At 42.4% G+C, this 22,548-nt stretch overlaps 1 protein-coding gene across 1 annotated transcript in view; it reads right to left on the bottom strand.

The window, feature by feature from the left end:
- The window catches only part of LOC137335943 (dyslexia-associated protein KIAA0319-like), a gene marked incomplete at its 5' end in the record, with an annotated part of 88,573 nt that extends 66,542 nt beyond the window's left edge, over positions 1-22,031 (bottom strand). Inside the window, 3 exons of the mRNA XM_068001456.1 lie at positions 5,045-5,143; positions 15,857-16,058; positions 21,234-22,031. Coding sequence (XP_067857557.1) covers positions 5,045-5,143; positions 15,857-16,058; positions 21,234-22,031 — 1,099 coding nt within the window. The remainder of the gene's footprint in view (positions 1-5,044; positions 5,144-15,856; positions 16,059-21,233) is intronic.
- Positions 22,032-22,548: the final 517 nt, after the last annotated feature.

The following is a 22,548-nucleotide window of genomic DNA, read 5'->3' as shown; positions in this document are numbered from 1 at the left end:
TGCCATGGGATCTTTTATGTCCAGCTGAGAGGGCAGATGGGGCCTTAGGTTAGGGTCTCATCCAAATGACAGCACAGCACTGGGAGTGTCAGTCTAGATTATGGGCTCAAGTCGCTGAAGTGGGACTTGAACCCACAACCTTCTGACTCAGAGGTGAGAGTGCTACCTACTGAGCCATGGCTGACAGAGGAGGGTAACAGGGCCTTGCGGTTGGTAAACAACCAAACTAATCTCTGGTCATTTAGTTAGGCATTTTTCCAACCGTCTGAAGAGGAGATATGCAGCCTTACCTTGGCTCTCCAGCTCTGAAACTTGGTAGCCCAATGGGGAGAGAGGTGATGCAGCTCATGGTGGCGGTATATCCAATTCCTGGTAATCTATTTGAGAATGTGTGGCCTTGTAACAGTCCCTAGCCACATTCCTTAGCCTCATATAATGGATTTGTTTTCTGCTGAACAGCCTGGTTAGGCAGCACTTGTGGTTCTGTGTACAGTACCATTCACACTTCAGACGACCTGAACTTCTGGCTCTCAAAAACCATTCAAAGTGACCTGCCCATCCCATGGCTCAATGTGGGTACTGTAAGTTGCGATATTGCTCTCCGAGCTGCCGTTTGCAATATCTTAAATTTTGATCTGAAGAATTCATTTAGAACTAAAATGACAATGTTTTTGTTGCGTTTATATTTTCTATAAATTTGGGATCGCGTTTCTGAGGAGAGATCAAAATTTGAATAATCCTATTCAAAGTGATCTGTATTTAAGATATTTAAAGTGCTAGGGGAGGACGGTTGAGATAGTTGGCTGGCTATATCTGTGATAATATACCCCACTGCAGATACTTGAGCACAAAATCTAGGCTGACACTCCAGTGCAGTACGGAGGGAATGCTGCACTGATGGAGGTGCCGTCTTTCAGATGAGATGTTAAACCGAGGCTCCCTTTGCCCCCTGCGATGTAGACCATCGTCCACCTCCTGATGGGCTGCCCCTTTGCGCAGAGGATGTGGAGAGAGATGCGTGGGTATCTGTCCCGGTTCATCCCAAACAGTTCAGTAACACAGGACGCTGTGCTCTACGGGCTGTTCCCTGGGACGCACACGGAGACAGATATCACCTGCAACTGGAAGACCATCAATTCGGTGAAGGAGGCCCTTTGGTCCGCCTGAAACATGCTGGGTTTCCAGCTGAAGGAGTTGTCCACGATCGAGTGTTGCAACTGGCACACTCCAATGTCCAGGAGCACGTGCTACAGGACGCACTGAGGCGAGGTGCGACCTACTCAAAGGCTCTATGGGGAAAGGCCACCGTGTAAGGCCGCCCACCTTGTATTGTACACCATGAGTCATAAGAAATACTGTGTTTGAATTGTAATAATGAGATCGCTTTGTGTATGATCTGTGGTGTTTTGTTTAGAATTGCACTGGTTTGAAATTGTGATATTTACATAGAATTTAAAGATACACACAGTTCAGTGAAATAAAGTATATTTTGAAATAAAAATGGCGGCTATAACAGATCCCATAGCACCATTTCGAAGAAGAGCAGGGGAGTTCTCCCTGGTCTCCAGGTCAATATTTCTCCCTCAACCAACATCAATAAAAACAGATTATCTGGTCATAATCACATTGTTGTTTGTGGGACTTTGCTGTGTGCGAATTGGCTGCCGCGTTTCCTACATTATAATAGTGACCACATTTCAAAAATACTTCATTGCCTGTAAAGCGCTTTGGGATGTCCTGAAAGGCGCTAAATAAATGCAAGTCTTTCTTTTGAAATGTTAAACTATTGACAATTCACTTTAGATTGTAAAAATCTTCCAGTCATGGCACTACCTCAAACAATACTCTGACATGAGAGTTAGAGTATACAACATACAAAGACTGTCACTACCCTAATCATACCAGAAGTATGTGCCTCTTGCAACAGATGTATCAGATGCATGAGAAACGTGTGGTTGCTGCATCCATAAGCAATCAGACAAATCTGTAACCTCTTCTTTATCACCAACAGTTCATCCTGCTCTCAAATATCAGCTTCTCTGGCACACTGGGCATGTAACTTTCCTCCAGTTACGATATACACAGACAGGAAATGGCACAGACATACGCACGAGCCATCAAGTACCAGTTACAGGTGAAATATCGACTGTTCCTACTACACAATAAGGTAGATGAATTAACAGCGCAGATAGATATTAACGGTTATGATATAGTTGCGATTACGGAGACATGGCTGCAGGGTGACCAAGGATGGGAACTGAACATCCAGGGGTATTCAATATTTAGGAAGGACAGGCAAAAAGGGAAAGGAGGTGGGTTAGCATTGTTAGTCAAGGAGAAAATCAATGCAATAGTGAAGAAGGATATTGGCTCGGAAAATCACAATGTGGAATCTGTACGGGTGGAGCTAAGAAACACCAAGGGGCAGAAAACATTGGTGGGGGTTGTATATAGGCCCCCAAACAGTAGATGTAGGGGAAGGCTTTAAACAGGAAATTAGAGACGCATGCAAGAAGGGTACAACTATAATCATGGGTGACTTTAATCTACATATAGATTGGTCAAACCAAATTAGCGATAATACTGTGGGGGAGGAATTCGTGAAGTGTGTACATGATGGTTTTCTAGACCAATACGTTGAGGAACCAACTAGAGAACAGGCGATCCTAGACTGGGTATTGTGCAATGAGAAAGGATTAATTAACAATCATGTTGTGCGGAGTCCCTTAGGGAAGAGCGACCATAACATGAAACATTTCCTCATTAAGAAGGAGAGTGAAGTAGTTGAATCCGAAACTAGGGTCCTGAATCTAAATAAAGGAAATTACGAAAGTATGAGGTGCGAGTTGGCTATGATAGATTGGGAAACTTTACTAAAAGGGGTGACGGTGGATAGGCAATGGCTTATATTTAAAGAACGTGTGCAGGAATTACAACAATTATTCATTGCTGTCTGGCGCAAAAATAAAACAGGAAAGGTGGCTCAACCGTGGCTTACAAAAGAAATTAGGGATAGTATTAGATCCAAAGAGGAGACATATCAAATTGCCAGAAAAAGTGGCAAGCCTGAGGATTGGGAGCAGTTCAGAATTCAGCAAAGGAGGGCAGAGAGATTGATTAAGAGGGGAAAAATGGAGTATGAAAGTAAACTAGCAGAGAACATAAAAACTGACTGTAAAAGCTTCTATAAATGTGTTAAGAGAAAAAGATCATTCAAGACAAATGTAGGTCTGTTACAGTCAGAAATGGGGGAAATTATAATGGGGAACAAAAAAATGGCAGAACAATTAACCACATACTTTGGTTCTGTCTTCACAAAGGAGGACACAAATAACCTCTCGGAAATGTTAGGGAACCAAGGGTCTAGTGAGAGGGAGGAACTGAAGGAAACCAGTATTAGTAAAAAAAAGTGCTAGGGAAATTAATGGGGCTAAAGGCTGACAAATCCCCAGGGCCTGATAATCTACATCCCAGAGTACTGAAGGAAGTGGCCCTGGAAATAGTGGATGCATTGGTGCATCTTCGAAAATTCTATAGACTCTGGAACAGTTCCTACAGATTGGAGGGTGGCAAATGTAACCCCACTATTTAAAAAAGGAGGGAGAGAAAAAACAGGGAATTACAGACCAGTTAGCCTAACATCAGTAGTGGGAAAATGCTAGAGTCTATTATAAAAGATGTGATAACAGAACACTTGGAGGGTTAACAGGATTGGACAAAGTCAGCATGGGTTTATGAAAGGGAAATCATGCTTAACAAATCTACTGGAGTTTTTTGAGGATGTAACTAGTAGAACAGATAGGGAAGAACCAGTGGATGTGATGTATTTGGATTTTCAGAAGGCTTTTGATAAGGTCCCACACAAGAGGTTAGTGTGCAAAATTAAAGCACATGGGATTGGAGGGACTATACTGGCATGGATTGAGAATTGGTTGACAGACAGGAAACAGAGAGTAGGAATAAATGGGTCTTTTTCCGGGTAGCAGGCAGTGACTAGTGGGGTACCGCAGGGATCAGTGCTTGGGCTCCAACTATTCACAATATATATATCAATGATTTGGATGAGGGAACTAAATGTAACATTTCCAAGTTTGCAGACGACACAAAGCTGGGGTGGAATGTGAGCTGTGAGGAGGATGTAAAGAGGCTCCAATGTGATTTAGACAAGTTGGGTGAGTGGACAAGAACATGGCAGATGCAGTATAACGTGGATAAATGTGAGGTTATCCACTTTGGTTGGAAAAACAGAAAGGCAGATTATTAACTGAATGGTGATAGATTGGGAAAAGGGGAGGTGCAACGAGACCTGGGTGTCCTTGTACACCAGTCGCTGAAAGCGAGCATTCAGGTGCAGCAAGCAGTTAGGAAGGCAAATGGTATGTTGGCCTTCATTGCAAGAGGGTTTGAGTAGAGGAACAGGGATGTCTTACTGCAGTTATACAGGGCCTTGGTGAGACCACATCTGGAGTATTGTGTGCAGTTTTGGTCTCCTTATCTGAGGAAGGATGTCCTTGCCATGGAGGGAGTGCAACAAAGGTTTACCAGACTGATTCCTGGGATGGCAGGACTGCTGTATGAGGAGATTGAGTCGACTAGGCCTATATTCACTAGAGTTTAGAAGAATGAGAGGTGATCTCATCGAAACATAAAATTCTAACAGGACTAGACAGACTAGATGCAGGGAGGATGTTCCCGATGGCTGGGGAGTCCAGAACCAGTGGTCACAGTCTCAGGATATGGGGTAGGCCATTTAGAACCGAGATGAGGAGAAATTTCTTCACTCAGAGGGTGGTGAACCTGTGGAATTCTCTACCACAGAAGGCAGTGGAGGCCAAGTCATTTGATGTATTCAAGAAGGAGATAGATATCTTAATGCTAAAGGGATCAAGGGATATGGGGAGAAAGCGGTAACAGGGTACTGAGTTAGACGATCAGCCATGATCATTTTGAATGGCGGAGCAGGCCCGAAGGGCCGAATGGCCTACTCCTGCTCCTATTTTCTGTTTCTATGTACTGTATAATCATATTCAAATGCAAGCCTCACCTTCAGACGGTGCGGGGACCACGAAAGTATTGAGCTCCACAGAATTTTTGGGTCGAGTGATCACTATGTTATTTCCAGCTGATACAACCAGTTCCTTCACTGTGTGGGAAAGAGAGAGAGAAGAATTGTAACTCATTCAGCAAAGATAACCGATAAACGTGTCAGCCACCAACTTTTCACCTATTCGTTTAACATGGAGTAACCCAATCTAGAAAATATCTGTGAATCTGCAATTAATAAATTCTGTAGAAAGGGTTAGTTCCCTGAATACCTGCATTTGGCCAAATCTGAACACAGCACAGGAAGTTAGCCTGGATACATCAAAAAAAGAACTTGCATTTATATAACCAACTTTAGGATGTCAGAAAGCGCTTTACAGCCAATTAAATACTTTTGACGTGTAGTCACTGTTGTAATGTAAGAAACGCAACAGCCCAATTTGCACACAGCAAGGTCCCACAAACAGTAATGACCAGATAATCTGTTTTAGTGATGTTGGTTGAGGGATAAATATTAGCCAGAACATCGGGGAGAACTCCCCCGCTCTTCTTCGAAATAGTGCCATGGGATCTTTTACGTTCACCTGAGAGGGCAGACGGAACCTCAGTTTAACGTCTCATCTGAAAGACAGCACCTCCAACAGCGCAGCACTCCCTCCGCACTGCACTGGAGCGTCAGCCTAGATTTTGTGCTCAAGTCTCTGAAGTGGGGCTTGAACCCACAACCTTTTGACTCACTCTTCACACTTTGCAAACCTAGCAGTGAAGAGCTTCAAGGTAATTCAATGTCTGAAGCATTTTAAGACACTTTGATGTGATAATTTTGGGCAATGCAAGGCTCAATTATTATTGCTTTTATTTCCCCATTGCAACATTAATTATGTATGTTTGTCTCTCCTTTTTAATCTATTCCCAGTTTATCCCTTTTTTAAGGTTTGCTGTAATATAAATCCTAACATAACAGTATATATAGAAATGGCATTGCACAAAATCACAGTATTATTTCATCTCTTCACTTTTCAATCAATTTTCCAGTCTTACTAGAAACACGTTGTGTTTCATATCAGTTTCCCAAGAGATACATAGAAAAACAAATTGCATCAGATCAGACTGCGGTATCTTCCGATACATTCCAGCCAAGGGTAAATGCTGCACTACAAGATACGGCTTGCATTAATCTCAGCCATTAGATGTCCCTCAAATGCCAGCTGCAGTGCAACCAATGATCGGCCCCTGATAACCCAGGGAGCTAGAAGGGTTAAATTATTAAGACAGGTTGCATAGACTTGGCTTGTATACCCTTAGGTACATAGGAACAGGAGTAGGCCATTCAGCCCCTCAAGCCTGTTCTGCCATTCAATTAGATCATGGTTGATCTGTATCTTAACTTCATATCCCTTAATGCCGTTGCCTAACAAAAATCTATCGAGGTGGTGTGGGGCTAGCTGGATTGCTCTTGCTTAGAGCCGGCGTGGACTCGATGGGCCGAATGGCCTCCTTCAGTGCTGTTAACTTTCTATGATTCTATATCTTCTGTGTAAATGCAGCAACTTGACGCCATTCACTACATCTCAATGGTGAGGCAGACAGCGAGATGCCGTCTTCGTGATGCTAACGGGGGAGCGGCGCAACTCGGACAACAACTATTGGATATTGACGTTTAACCGCACGTCAGCTCCTCGCCTAGAAGTTGCTGCACCATTTATACACAAATAACGGCGAGCCTCACCATTATTTTGACAGAAAAATCTGGGCCACTGTCTCTAGTAAGTGCTAAATTATTTTGATCTAAAATTAAAATAACGTACTTAAGAGTAAAGATATCGGTTTCAGAGAAGTCTGCCGTGCAGGCTGGGAGTTACCATCTGATTACAGCCTGAGCCTGAGGCACTGCTAACATTTATAACATGGGGCTTGCGACCAGACAATAACCGGAACAGGCCGGTCTCAGTAATTTCTGTCATCATGGCAACAATTCATTGCTGTCAGACCAGAGTGCCATAAAGTGTGCGGAGACTTACTATTACTAGGTAAAAAAAACATAAAACGTCATTGAAATTCTACAGATTGAAGTGACACCAGAGGCTGCACTAACTAACATCTGTTAGAGGAGTTTCATCACCATGGCAAGTTTTCCTCAAATTGTAGGCTGCTAGTGTGTGTTTTATTTTTAAAAAATTTTAAAACACAAACGCACACCCCACCTGATTAGATTATTAACAAACATTCTCAGGTTTTATTTGGTGCGCCTCTAGAAACAAAGTGAAAAGTTGCAGTCTATGTTTTTTTTCTCCCCCCGCCTTCAATCCAGGGGCGAAAGAGGGGAGGGGCAAGAGGTGAAAGACTGCTTTAGAAAAACTTAAAACAAAACAAACATCCCCACCAGAAAAATAAAAAGTACCTTCCCTAAGACCCACATCAGTCTGAAAAGACCCACTCACATAATACCCAGCTGTGTGTCACTGAAGCGGTTTTTCAGGAGGGATGAAAGTGAAACATCCTTTTCAGTCCTGAATGTTGACACTTGCGTAAAAACACAAAAAAAATAGATCTGACCAGGACTTGAAGCTGATATATCATCGCAGCAAAATCTAAAGAGGGAAATAGCCCCTCTTAGGAGTCTACCTAAACCTCTCCCTCCTCCTTTAAGATGCTCCTTAAAACCGACCTCCTTGACTAAGCTTTTGGTCACCTGTCCCAATGTCTCCTTTTTTGGCACGACGCCAATCGTCATCTGATAACGCTCCTGTGAAGTGCCTTGGGATATTTTGCTACATTAAAGGCGCTATATAAATGCACGTCGTTGTCCTTAAAGGGAAAATGTCTTGGGCTACAGGGGATGATGCAGCAGAGAACTGCTTTACTTCTTCGTTCTAATAACTGACTTCTCCTCTTCCTCCTCAGAGACCACAATACTTTGCAAGATCCATTGACTCATCTGTTTTCTTCTGGGGATGGATGAGTTCTACAAATATGCTGGATTCTCTTCCCCCTCCACAACTACACAAAGATATCGGACTAAACTGCCAACTTACAACCATTGCTATTGGATAAATATCTCCACAGGTAATGGTTCTGAAGGCAGCTCAACTACCCGTGCTCCCCAGACAACCAATCGTCAGTAAATCCAGCACACAATCCTAACTTTTCCGATCCTGTCCTTCCCTACAGCATTCTTAAGGATTTCAAAAATAGAATTATACGATATCCAATTTTAATTCTTCCTTTCATTCCTGTTGAAAAGCACACAGCCTCTGCTCAGCACTTCCCACAGCAACAATATGTAAAATATTACGCATTGTAGCAACTATATTTTCTCCAGCCAGTACAATAGGAACAACACCTCATCTTTCAATGAGCCTTCCGGCCTCAACTTTGAGGTCAACATCTTTAGACCTTAACCACCGCTCCCATTTTTTTTTTGGAGAGCAGGTGCTGCTAATGGTTCTGTTCTGACCATTTACATCTCCTCTGGGCCCATCTTTTGTTTCTTTACTTGTCCCATTACCACCCTCCTTGTCTTGCACCATCAACCCTTTGCCATTTAATCATTCCTGCCCTCCACCCTATCAGATCTTCCCTTTTGTTCTTTCCTCCCTCCCACCTTTTCCCTGGCTCTGTACTTGCTTAAAAACTGTTAAATCTTTAACTTCTTCCAGTTCTGACAAAAGGTCATCGATCTGAAACGTTAACTGTTTCCCTCTCCACAGATGCTGCCTGACCTGCTGAGTGTTCCCAGCATTTTCTGTTTTTATTTCAGATTTCCAGCATCCGCAGGATTTTGCTTTTGTTTTACAATAATATAATGGCTGGTTTGTTCATCGAGCAAGTCAGTCAGTGCTCTTTTTCTCATATTTCTGTTCTAAAGTGGAAGCATACAGTTGCATTCTTATTCTACTGTTAACAGAACATTGTTACATTCAGTGAAGGGGCAGTAAATGATGTGAATGTGACAACCGTGATAAGGTTCAGACCTGCTTCTATCCACCCACTCCTTGTTGCAAATAACAAGCAAAGATGAAAGCTGGATGGCAGGCTGCCATTACTGATACACCAACCCCTTTGATTTGAGGCCATCGCCCAATCTCCACTGGAAAGGTGGTGAAAGTTTACAATCTTGTCAGTACAATGAAACTTCTATTATCTGCACCTAGATTATCTGCCAGAATTGTCATAGGAGAAAGCCTTGGACAAGACAATGAAACTACATAATGCTTCTTTTTTTTTTAAATCTGTATTGCACTTGGCTTCATGCCTGGGCCTAGCATATTGCTCAAACAGTTGTGTAAAACCAAAATTTGGGACTCTTGATTATCCACCAACGAGATCCTCTTCATTACATAGGAACAGAAGTAGGCCATTCAGCCCCTCGAGCCTGTTCCACCATTCAATGAGATCATGGCTGATTTGTACCCTAACTCCATTCACCCACCTTGGCTCCATATCCCTTAATGCCCTTGGCTAGCAAAAATCTATCCATCTCAGATTTAAAATTATTAATTGAGCTAGCATTTATTGCTTTTTATGGGAAAGAGCTCCACACTTCTACCACCCTTTGTGTGAAGAAGTGTTTCCTAACTTCTCTCCAGAATGGCCTGGCTCTGATTTTAAGGTTATGTCCCCTTGTCCGAGACTCCCCCACTAGCGGAAAAAGTTTCTCTCTATCTACCCCATCAGTTTCTTTCAAAATTCTGAAAACCTCAATCAAATCACCCATTAACCTTCTATGTTCCAGTGAATACAAGCCTAGTTTATGTAATCTCACCTCATAATCTAACCCTTGGATCCCTGGTAACATTCTGGTGAATCTACACTGCACTCCTTCCAAGGCCAATATATCCTTTCTAAGGTGTGGTGCCCAGAACTGTACACAGTACTCCAGATGTGGTCTTACCAGGGCTTTGTATAGCTGTAGCAAAAGTTCCTCCCATTTATATTCTAGCCCTCTAGATATAAAGGCTAACATTCAATTAGCCTTTCTGATTACTTTTTTGTACCTGACCATTACATTTTAGTGATCTGTGCACATGGACCCCTAAATCTCTTTGGACCTCCACTGTTCCGAGTTTTTCACCATTTAAAAAAAATACTCAGATCTATTCTTTTTTGGTCCAAATTGGATGACCTCACACTTACCTGCATTGAAATCAAACTGCCACAGTTTTGCCCACTCACTTAATCTATCATTGCCTCATTGTAATTTTATGCTCCCGTCTACACTTCTTACTATGCCACCAACCCTTGTGTCATCGGCGAACTTGGATATACAGCTCTCTATTGTGTTATTTAAGTAATTAATAAATATAGTGAATAGTTGAGACCCCAGCACAGATCCTTGTGGGACACCACTAGTCACTTCCTTCCAACTCGAGTACATATCCATTATCCCTACTCTCTGGCTTCTAGCATCTAACCAATTTCCTAACCAGGTCACTAATTTGCCTTCAATTCCATGAGCTTTAATTTTAGCTAACAGTCTCTTATGTGGAACCTTATCGAATACCTTCTGGAAGTCCATATAAACTACATCCATAGACATTCCCCTGTCTACTACTTTAGTTACTTCCTCAAAAATTTCAATTAGGTTCATTAGGCATGACGTAACCTTTACAAATCCATGTTGGCTCTCTCTAATCAGCTCAAATTTCTCTAAGTGCTCAGTCACTCTTGTGATAATCTATAATCCTTAATTATAGATTCCAATAACTTCCCCACAACAGATGTTAGACTAACAGGTCTATAATTTCCTCATTTCTCACTCTCACCTTTCTTAAATATTGGAGTTACATTTGCAATTTTCCAATCTAAAAGGGACAATTCCTGAATCAAGAGAGATTTTTGAAAGATTATGGCTAAAGCATCTGCAATTTTCTCACCTACTTCCTTTAAAACCCTGGGGTGGAAACCATCAGGTTCTGGGGATTTGAGAGTCTTTAGTGCTATTATTTTTTCCAATATTGTTTTCTTGCTTACGTTAACTTTAGTGAGTTCCAGTCCTTAATTCATTATTAGTTGCCCTGGAATGTCAGGTGTATTCTTTACCATGAAGACTGGCACAAAGTAATTATTCAACAAGTCTGCCATTTCCTTATTTTCATTTGCAATATCACCCACATTTGTTTTTAAAGGGCCCACAATACCTTTGACCACCCTTTTTCTTCTAATATAATTGTAAAAACTTTTGTGTTAATCTTGATGTCCCTCACAAGTTTCTTTCCATATTCCCTTTTTGCAGCTCTTACTATCTTTTTTGCAGCTCTTACTATCTTTTTTGCCTTCCTATGCTGTCCTTGATATCTCTCTCGCTCCCCTGGAACTACACTATTCTTTGCACTTTCCTTTAGTTTTATGTTATCTCTCACCTCTTTTGTCGATCATGGATGTTTTATTTGGTAAGTAGAGCTCTTGCCCCTAAGGGGTGTATACTGATCCTGTATTAAGCTAAAATTTTTTTTGAACACCTCCCACATTTCATCTGTAGTTTTACCCGATAACGGTTTTGGCCAGTTTGTTATCGTCAGTCTCTGTCTCATGCCAATACAGTGAATAATGGAGGGTCTACTGCAGCTCACTTTTACCATTACTGTCAGATCATGGGTCTCAGTCTCACTGATGCTAATGGAATCAGTAATAAGAAAGTGCAGTACTTTTAATGCAGCACAATTATACCATTGACATTTTTTTTGAATTCTCAGAATGTGGGTGCCGCTGGCAAAGCCAGCATTTATTGCCCATCCCTAGTTGCCCTGGACTGAGTGGCTTCCTAGGCCACTTCCGAAGGCAGTTAAATCAACCACGTTGGTGTGGGACTGGGGTCACATATGGGTCAGACCAGGTAAGGAGCACAGGTTTCTTTCCCGAAAAAATACTGGTGAACCAGTTGGGTTTTTACAACAATCCAACAGCTCCACGGCCACTTTTACTGATATTATTTTAAACTGAACTCAAATTTGCAAACTGCCCTGGTGGGATTTGAACTCACGTTTTCTGGATTATTAGTCCAGGCTTCTGAATTACTAGTCCAGTAACATAACTGCTACACTACCATACTTCGGTATGACTCAATAAGCTACTCACATTTATCAAGCATAAATAGTTCCTAATTAATAAAATAGCTGTTTATGGCATAAAACAAATTGTTTCACAGTATCTACTGCCATCTGAAATAAAGGAGGGCAATGTTTTTGTAAACACCCATTGGTACAAGACCCTAAGAAAACACATGCTTCAGAATTTGCTATTACAAACAATGCTTTTGTCTCTTACTCAAATTGTTTTTGAGTCTTGCTCTAAAATGGGAATCACAAAAAACACACCCTATAAAACTAAATGCACTACTCCCCTTTGTATTCCAGCCCCCTTGAGAAAAATGCCAACGCTCCATTCGCCTTTTTGATTACTTTTTGTTCCCGTCAACCAGCTTTTAGTGATTTGTGTACCAAATCCTTTTGCTCCTCCACAGTTCCTAGTTTCTCATCATTTAGAAAATAGTCCAAAGTATAAAATTATCTAAATGCAGCAGAACTCTACCTGGCAGTACAAAAGAGAACAAATGTGTTACTGTTAAGCTTCAGAAGCAGCAGCCAGCTTGTGAAATCATTTTCTGTAAACAAGAATTGAGTTCACAAGAAACAAATTGTCTACCATGTAGATTTAAAATAATAAAGAGTATTAATGAAATGTTTAAAACTTTGATGCAATTATGACAGAGTGCTAGCTGTCCCTAAGCTGCTGAATTTTGCTATCAGAACAGATTTCAACTGTGATAACTGATGTCATTTGTGTAACTGCGGGAAAATTCAGCTTTATATGTATAAATTGTGAGCCTTTCAAAGAGTGAAAATAGTTTAATTACAAGTGATTAAATTCTAAGTATTGCCAATGGTAGTAGGCTCTGTTTATCAAATTATAACTCAAAGCCCACAGTAAATTTAATGGTTGAAAGATTAGATTCTTAAATCAGTGCCATTTTAAAATGGGCATTTATTCTGTTCCAGTAGTATTAACCTTGACAGCTTTGCTGACATGAATGATTGTCAAACGGAGTTCTGACGTAGAGCCCAAGCTCGAGTCCAGAGGTAGCCAATGGAGCCAAAAGGCTCCGTGAATCAAGCTCAGCACTACGTTGAGTCTCCCGTTTTTTAATACTACATGAGTTCTGGCCAATATTTATCCCTCAACCAAAATCACTCAAACAGCTTATCTTGTCGTTATCTCAATGCTGTTTGTTGGACCTTGCTGTGTGCAAATTAGCTGCTGCATTTCCTACATTACAACGGTGACCACACTTCAAGAACATAAGAAATAGGAGCAGGAGTAGGCCATACGGCCCCTCGAGCCTGCTCCGCCATTCAATCAGAATCAGGGATCTTCAACCCTAATTCCACTTTCCTGTCCGATCCCCATATCCCTTGATTCCCTTACAGTCCAAAAATCTATCCATCTCAGCCTTGAATATATTCAATGACTCATCATCCATGACCCTCTGGGGTAAAGAATTCCAAAGATTCTCAACCCTCTGCGTGAAGAAATTCCTCCCCATCTCAGTCTTGAATGACTGACCTCTTATCCTGCAACTATGCCCACTAGTTCTAGACTCTCCAGTCATGGGATACAACCTCTCAGCATCTACCCTGTCAAGCCCTCTCATAATCTTATATGTTTCAATGAGATCACCTCTCATTTTCCTAAACTCCAGAGTATAGGCACATTCACTCAACCTCTCTTCACAGGACAACCCTCTCATCCCAGGAATTAATCTAGTGAACCTTTGTTGCACCACCTCCAAGGCAAGTATATCCTTGCTTAAATAAGGAAACCAAAACTATACGCAGCACTCCAGGTGAGGTCTCACTAAAACCCTGTACAACTGTAGTAAGACTTCCTTACTCTTGTACTCCAACCCCCTTGCAATAAAGGCCAACATGCTATTTGCTTTCCTAATTGCCTGCTGTACCTGCATACTAACTTTTTGTGTTTCTTGTATGAGAACACCAACATTTAATAGTTTCTCACCATTTAAAAAATATTCGGTTTTTCTATTCTTCCTACCAAAGTGAATAACCTCACATTTCCCCACATTATACTCCATCTGCCACTTTCGTGCCCACTCACTTAACCTGTTTATATCCCCTTTGCAGACTCTGTCCCCTCCTCACAGCTTACTTTCCCACCTAGCTTTGTATCATCAGCAAACTTGGTTAGTTTACACTCGATCCCTTCATCTAAGTCATTAATATAGATTGTAAATAGCTGAGGCCCAAGCACTGATCCTTGCGGCACCCCACTTGTTTTAGCCTGCCGACCTGAGAATGACCCATTTATCCCTACTCTCTGTTTTCTGTCCGTTAACCAATCCTCTATCCATGTTATTACCCCCAACCCCATGAGCCCTTACCTTGTGTAACAACCTTTAATGTGGCACCTTATCGAATGCCTTTTGAAAATCCAAATATACTACATCCACTGGTCCCCCTTTATCGACCCTGCTAGTTACATCCTCAAAAAACTTTAATAAATTTGTCAAACACTATTTCCCTTTCAAAAAGTACTTCATTAGCTATAAAACACTTTGGGACGTCGTGAGGTTGTGAAAGGTGCGATATAAAAAATGCACATTCTTTCTTTTTTTTTTTGAATAGGGACTCCCTTTGAGAATCAAGTTTTGGCAAGATTGCTTTAAATGCAGAACTCTAACACCAGCCTGAATTTATCTCCACTGAAATCACCTAAGCAACATTAATGAATGGAATGAGAGGCGTTGCCCTAGGCTGCAAAGTATACAAAAACGTAAGTATAACCATTTATCATCTAAAAGACAATCTTTGTTTCACATCCCTGACCTCTAATCAATCAAATTTCTCTCCATTGCAACCATTCGAATTTAACCCAAGCTACAGTGGTTCCTCCGTTATTCTTGTCAAGCTCCGATCACACTACCTACACACTCTTCCTCCTCTCTACATCCCTGCTTGTGTTGAAATGAAGGCTCAGTACATTCCAATTGATTCCTTCCCAGGACCTCAAAGCCTCCTGTAGTGTTTCCTTCCTCCTAAAAGTTCCAAGTTATTAAAAACCCATCTCCGAATCATTAATTCCTGACCCAAATCTTTGGAGACCTAGTAGTTTCCTGCACTATATATATAAAAAAAAATCAAGTATTTTATCTCATTTAGTTCACTGGGGAAAATGTGTGAGGAACTAGCAACAGTAAAAGGTTTGTGGTTCCCTTCTTTAAAATAACACTTCATACTGTGTATAGCACTTCACAAGTATCAGCTTGACTCAGTGGTAACATTCTTGCCTCCGAGTCAGAAGATCATGGGTTCAAGCCCCACTGCAGAGACATCAGCACATAATGTGGGTCAGTAACCAGAGGACACAGATTTAAGGTAATTGGCAAAAGAACCAGAGGGGAGATGAGGAGAAATTTTGTTACGCAGCGAGTTATGATCTGGAACGCCCTGCCTGAGAGGGTGGTGGAAGCAGATTCAATAGTAACTTCCAAAAGGGAATTGGATATGTACTCGAAAAGGAAAAATTTGCAGGGCCACGAGGGAAAGAACATGGGAGTGGTACTAATTGGATAGCTCTCTCAAAGAGCTGGCACAGGCACGATGGGCCGAATGGCCTCCTTTGATGCTGTAAGATTCTATGAAACTTGCAACTTGCTGCTAAGAAACCACCATTCTGTGTTACAGTGACTATGTGACCAAATGAAGAGTATAATTTGAGTTTGAACGAAGGGCATTACAAACTCAGCACTATGATAATACTTCATCTTTTCAGCTGAATTAGGAAAACAGCACAGTACCTCGTTGCTTAGCGACTGCAGACACTGTCGATGCTTCTGTGGCAGTGGGCCGTGAAGCGGGTGAACTCTCATTACTGGGAGTTACAATTTGGACACCTTCTCCTGTCTTCTCCTGAAGTGCGGATACAAAGCTGTTTGTTTCTCCACTAGGTGTTGCAGTCATTGGTTCGGCATGCGTTGAATTTAAGGGAAACATGTATTCCTGGAAAAGGGATGAAAAACGCAAATTGTTTGTGGAAAAACATTGTAGGAAGAAGCACTGCTTTCTCACAGAAAAAATAAGATTGTAGAAAACAGCTTTTGAGGATGACTCAAGTACTATGACTCATGAAATAAGTTTCCATTTTCTTTCAGTATCAATATTACGTCTTGGTGCTTGCTACTGCAAGACATGGAACTTTTCACACCGTCTGTTCTGGATCAAGAACACTTTTGAGTAAAATGCTCTTATTTACATAGGTGGATGTTACTCTGTTGTACCTCCTGGTTGATATGGCATTGATAGGTAATGTGTCCTGCAATAGAGAGATCTTCAAATGCAGGTGTGCAGTGTTGTCAGCTCTGCAACTAAAAGTCTTTTACCTAAAATGCTCCGTGCCCATCTCTCCCTGTTTGAATCCTTCCAATCTACCTCTGGCCTTCCCACAGCGCGGAAAAGGTCCAAGCCAAAGTCACAAATGGCATCCACCGTGACTATGCTGCTACATCCCTCTTGATTCACCTCGGCCACCCTACAGCATTCAATATAGTTAACCATGCCTTCCTCCTCCAAAGCCTCTCCTGTCGTTCAGCTCTATGAGGCTGCCCTTGCATGATTCCATTCCTACCCATCTGAACACAATCAACACATCTCCAGCAATGGCTTCTCTTCACTGTGACCTCTGAGGTCCCCCAAAGGATCCGCCCCTGGCCTCCTCCTCTTGTTATCTATTCGCTGCCCTTTGGCAACATTATTTTCAGGTGAACTTTCACATGTACGCTGATAATACCCAATACTGCCTCTCCACCACCTCCCTTCTCTGCCTTTGCACTGTCAGACGGCTTGTCAGTCATCAAGCCTTGTATGAGTCACAACTTCCTCCAGCTCAAAATCCGGCAGATGAAAACAACTGTCCTCAGCCCCTGCACACAAATTCCACTCACTTGCCACTGATTCCTACCCATTTCCAGTCGCTAAATGTGACCTTTCATAAACTTGCTGTCCTGTTTGACCTTGTAAACACCACATCTCATCTATTACAAAGATCGCATACTTCCACCTCCGTAACATTGCCCGCCCTGTTCCTACGCTGATAAGGTGTCTTTGTTACTTCCAGACTTCGCTACTCTAACACACTACTTCCTGGCTTCCCATTCTTCACATTCTCAAACTTGACCAAAGCACTACCGCTTGTATCTTGTCTCGCTCTAAATTGCCCTCGCCCATCACCACTACCCTCACTGACCAACGCTGGATCCCGTGTCCCGATGAATCAAATTCAAAACCCTTTCCCTCGTCTACAAATCCCAGCCTGGCCTTTCTCCACCTCATGTCTGTGATCTCCTCTGGCCCCTGACCCCGTCCTGAACACTCAGTTCCTTTCCATTTAGCCTGGGTGCACCCCCCTCTACACCACCACCCCCCCAACCCCGATTGTTTTACTGCAGCATTGATAGCAGAGTATTCAGTAACCTCGGCCCTGGTCTTTGGAAGTTCCTCTTTAAACCTCTCCGCCTCTGCACTCTCTCTCCTGCCACCTTTAGAAACCTCAAGACCCATGTCTTTTGTCATCCCTCTTAACCTCTCCCTTCTTGGTTTGGTATCCATTATTCTTGCATCCACCATTTTATGACTATTGCTGGTAATAAATGCCAAAAGCTTTTTAGTGAGAAGAAAAACTGGCATTGGATTAACTCATTTGAATGTTAAAAGGGACTGTTAAACCTAGGATGTGACTGGTTGATTTCTTGGCTTCCGTCACTGCCAGAGTGCTCTCTTCCCCATTGCATGCATTTCTGGGCATTTGAAATCACATTACTTAAATAAACACCATACATCAGGTCATAAATATAAGATAGTCACTAATAAATCCAATAGGGAATTCAGGAGAAACTTCTTTACCCAGAGAGTGGTGAGAATGTGGAACTCGCTACCACATGGAGTAGTTGAGGTGAATAGCATAGATGCATTTAAGGGGAAGCAAAATATAACATGAGGGAAAAAAGAAATAGAAGAATATGCTGATAGGGTTAGATGAAGTAGGGAGGGAGGAGGCTCATGTGCAATATAAGCGCTGGCATAGACCAGTTGGGCTGAGTGGCTTGTTTCTGTGCTATAGACTCGATGTAACTGGGGCTTTTATATTAAAGGCACTATAAAAAATGTTGCTTTTATTCTGATGAAAGGTTTTCACCTGAAACATCAACAAGTCTCTTCTCTTTATAGCCGACTGACCTACTGTGTTTTTCCATCATTTGCTGTTTATAATTCAGGACGCCAGCTTTGGAGCTGTTATCCATTTACAGTATTGGATTTCTATATATTTGCATATGACAAGGTCTTGGTAAAAGTACCACAGTGGGTTTTATTCATATATCCAATAATCATGGTTCTAATCTTAATTAGAATTGGATAGTCATTTATCTGCAATACCATTACTGCTTCTATTAATCCAGAGCCAGTAATGGTATTGAAACTGTCCGTTGAGTCATTTTGTGCTCTGTATTAACCCCACATAAAATGTCATGATATTTAGAAGAGCATTGCACCCAGATTCTATTAAAAATAATCAAATAGACTCTCTAGTGGCTCAGTGAGTTTATCCAGTAAGTAGAGCAGTCCATGCAGGTCAGGAAGGTCCCAGGTTTGATCCTTGGCCTGTGCGGAGATTGCTAATCTTAACTAGGGCAGTAGACCTACTACAATTGGCCTCAGTGCATCCAGATTAGGGAGGGGAAGATCAGCCAAGTCTCCCGCTCCTGAGCGCTACCAGCGTCCCATGCTGGAAGGTCGTGTGGGGGGATATCGGGGGGCGGAGGATTAGATCGGGCTTGGCTTGCAGAGACTCTGCTCACATATTAATAATGGCCATTTGGGTGAGGTATCATTAACATAAGAACATAAGAAATAGGAGCAGGAGTAGGCCATACGGCCCCTCGAGCCTGCTCCGCCATTCAATAAGATCATGGCTGATCTTTGACCTCAACTCCACTTTCCTGCCTAATCCCCATATCCCTTGATTCCCTTAGTGTCTAAAAATCGATCAATCTCAGTCTTGAAAATACTCAACGACTCAACATCCACAACCCTCTGAGGTAGAGAATTCCAGATATTCACAACCCTCGTTGAAGAAATTGCTCCTCATCTCATTCTTAAATGGCCGACCCCTTATCCTGAGACTATGCCCCCTAGTTCTAGACTCTCCTGCCTTTGGGAAACAGCCTCTCAGCATCTACCCTTTCGAGCCCTCTAAGAATTTTATACGTTTCAATGAGATAACCTCTCATTCTTCTAAGCTCCAGAGAATATAGGCCCATTTTACTCAATCTCTCCTTATAGGACAACCCTCTCATCCCAGGAATTAATCTAGTGAACCTTCGTTGCACTGCCTCTGAGGCAAATATATCCTTCCTTGGGTAAGGAGACCAAAATTGTACATATTACTCCAGGTGTGGTCTCACCAAAGCCCTGTACAATTGTAACAAGGCTTCCTTACTCTAGTACCCCAATGTCCTTGCAATAACGGCCAACATACTATTTGCCTTCCTAATTGCTTGCTGTACCTGCATGTTAACTTTCAGTGTTCCGTATACAAGAACACCCAAATCTTTCTGAATGCCAACATTTAATAGTTTCTCACCATTTAAAAAATATTCAGTTTTTCTATTCTTCCTACCAAAGTGAATAACCTCACGTTTCCCCACATTATACTCCATCTGTCACCTTCTTGCCCGCTCACTTACTGTCTATATCCCCTTTGCAGACTCTGTGTCCTCCTCACAGCTTACTTTCCCACCTAGCTTTGTATCATCAGCAAACTTGGATACATTACTCGGTCCCTTCATCTAAGTCAATAATATAGATTGTAAATAGCTGAGGCCCAAGCACCGATCCTTGCGGCACTCCATTAGTTACAGCCTGCCAACCTGAAAATGACCCGTTTACTAAGCAGCTGTCTCCTATGGAACCATACCCCAGCAAACAGTCAACTCCCTCAGGAGAGAAAGGGATGGAAAAAAATGTGGAAAAAAAATCAAATAAAAGCCGCTTGATATTTTGAAGTTACCCAAATTTATGAAGGAATCAGAATGAAAATCTTCAAATGTTTAATAATATTTAGCAGAGTGCACGGCTAATTCTTCAAGTGGCATTTAGCAAATCTTCTGCTTTTAGTAACACAAGTAGAAGTGATGCAATATCTGAAGCACAATCCACAGTTAATATGTTATACCCAATTCATTGGTGAAGCCAATGTGCAATGTCCTATAATACAATAACCAAAATAGCAGCCATAATCAATGTTGGGGGGGTGGGGGAAATTGATTTTAAAAAATTTAAATGATGGACACATGCTGTCTTTTACACCTTTCTCCATCTCAGATTCTGCCCCAGTCACGTGCTGTTTGCAACCAACTGGCTGGACAGCTGGCCTGCTCCCAAGCCGCTGCCCAATGCCATCCTTGGCCAGGCCCAGAGAGTGGCCTGATGCGAACGCCCCTTTTAATTTTACCACAGCTCAGTAGGGAGCACTTATCTGTTTCCTGGCACCTCCCTACGCAATGGACTGAGATCAGGAGCTCAATGAAGTAGAGACTTGAGCCTGTGATCCTTTTTTCTCAATTGCACTGTGCGTCAGTGCTCCAGTGGGTTGTGTTTTAATTTTGCCACCGTAAAAGTGGCACTGCTGAAGTATAGTCGAGATCCAGTTTCAAATGACTACAACAGCGATTTAGAGCCTGGATGCCCTATAGTGAAAGTAGATCCGTTATACTACATCTCTTTTATACTTCTAATTCAACACATTATTATTTAAAAGCATTCTACAGTGGGTTATTGCTGATATTATGCTCTATCCTAAGCACATTGCTCAGGCTCCTGCCTGAAAATCTCCAAATGCTGACTTTCCAGTTTCAGCTGTGTTGAGGGATATCCCTAAAGGAAGGCAGGAGAAATGGAAGGGTCACATGCCCCCACGTCCTACCCACCTCTCCCCTCAGCTGCTCTTGTGCACCCCTGGCAGCTTTGGTTTAGACCTAGCAGCTGGTTGCCCACTGGGTGTCTCTGCAGCTGTTGGTGCACAACATTGAAAACCAAAGAAAGGGGATGGGGAGAAAATACCTTAAGAGAAGAAAACTGTTTTAAAAAAACCTGTAACAGCAGCAAGATATTTAAAAGTACCTCTTGGACACTGGAGCTGGTTTCATTTGAATTGTGCTGTAGATTTCCTTTACTCACTCTCTCCAAAGGGAGCAACGTCATAATATTGTTTGCCGCTTGCTTCGTTTCATCAGGCCACACTTCCCGCTGAGATCCATTAACCGGAAGGCTAGCTTCTGAAGGGGCTCCGCTTTGAATTGCAGCAGGCTTATCCTCCTCCTCATCTTCACTGACCCCACTAGCTTTCACCGAAGACAGATCGAGATCATATTTAGGGTCCCACAGCTGCCAGTCTTGTGAGCCATGCAACTGCTCCTGGTCCTTGCTGGAACCTCCCGAATTCCCATCAGCAATGGGCACTTCCTTGTAATCACCTGTGTAGTCTGCCGCTATAGGACCATCAAGGTTGAGATCTTCACCATACAGATCCTCCAGGTTACCGTCCCCCTCAATTGACATCGACTCTCGTATCCCCATGAATTGCCCTCTGCCTTTATAATGGGCTTTCTGCAAGCTTGGCCTCTGAGATGATGACCTCTGCACAAAGGTCAAGTAAGATTCCACGGTGCTGGTCTTCTTTGGCTCGCACTCACTCTTGCGCTGGCAGTTTATAATGTAACAGCGGCCCTCAAACATCCATGCCAAGTCACAGCCAGAAAAGTCGCAACAGGTTGATATACATTTGGACATTGAAAGTGCTGGAGGAACTCGCAGAATTTTGGTCGTCTTTAGGTTGGGAGAAATTATAGCATCTGAATACTGAGCTGCTTCATTGCAGTAATCAGATAGAGCACCTATTAAAACGTTATAAACCACAGTTAAAATTACATTTTAAAAAATTGTTAACATCCACAAGCATATGACAGCATACTGGGCTCCTACACTGCAATGTTCTAATAGGGAACGTGTTGGAAACATTGGTGGTGAAATTATGCCTTGGGTTACTAACGGAAGGACATTTGATGCATTTGTATAGCGCCTTTCATGACCTTAGGACATCCCAAAGCACTTCACAACCAATGATGTACTTTTGAAGCGTGGTCACGGTTGTAATAGGGAATTACAGTTCACTGCTTCAAAGGCATGTTGGCACAGCAAGGTCCCACAAACAGCAATGTGATTTTAGTGACGTTGGTTGAGGGATAAATATTGGCCAGGATGCCAGGGAGACCTTCCCCTGCACTTCTGCGAATAGTGCCATGAGATCTTCTACGTCCACCTGATTGGGCAGACGGGGCCGAGTTCTGTCCTTAATGGTCATTATGCAAACAGAGAATAGATTTGCCTTCATGGGCCTCTCTTCACAAGGCGTAATGATCTGACTCCGGAATCAACG

Source organism: Heptranchias perlo, chromosome 2, assembly GCF_035084215.1.
Source record: "Heptranchias perlo isolate sHepPer1 chromosome 2, sHepPer1.hap1, whole genome shotgun sequence".
NCBI lineage: Eukaryota > Metazoa > Chordata > Chondrichthyes > Hexanchiformes > Hexanchidae > Heptranchias > Heptranchias perlo.
This window is presented reverse-complemented; position numbering and strand designations above follow the sequence as displayed.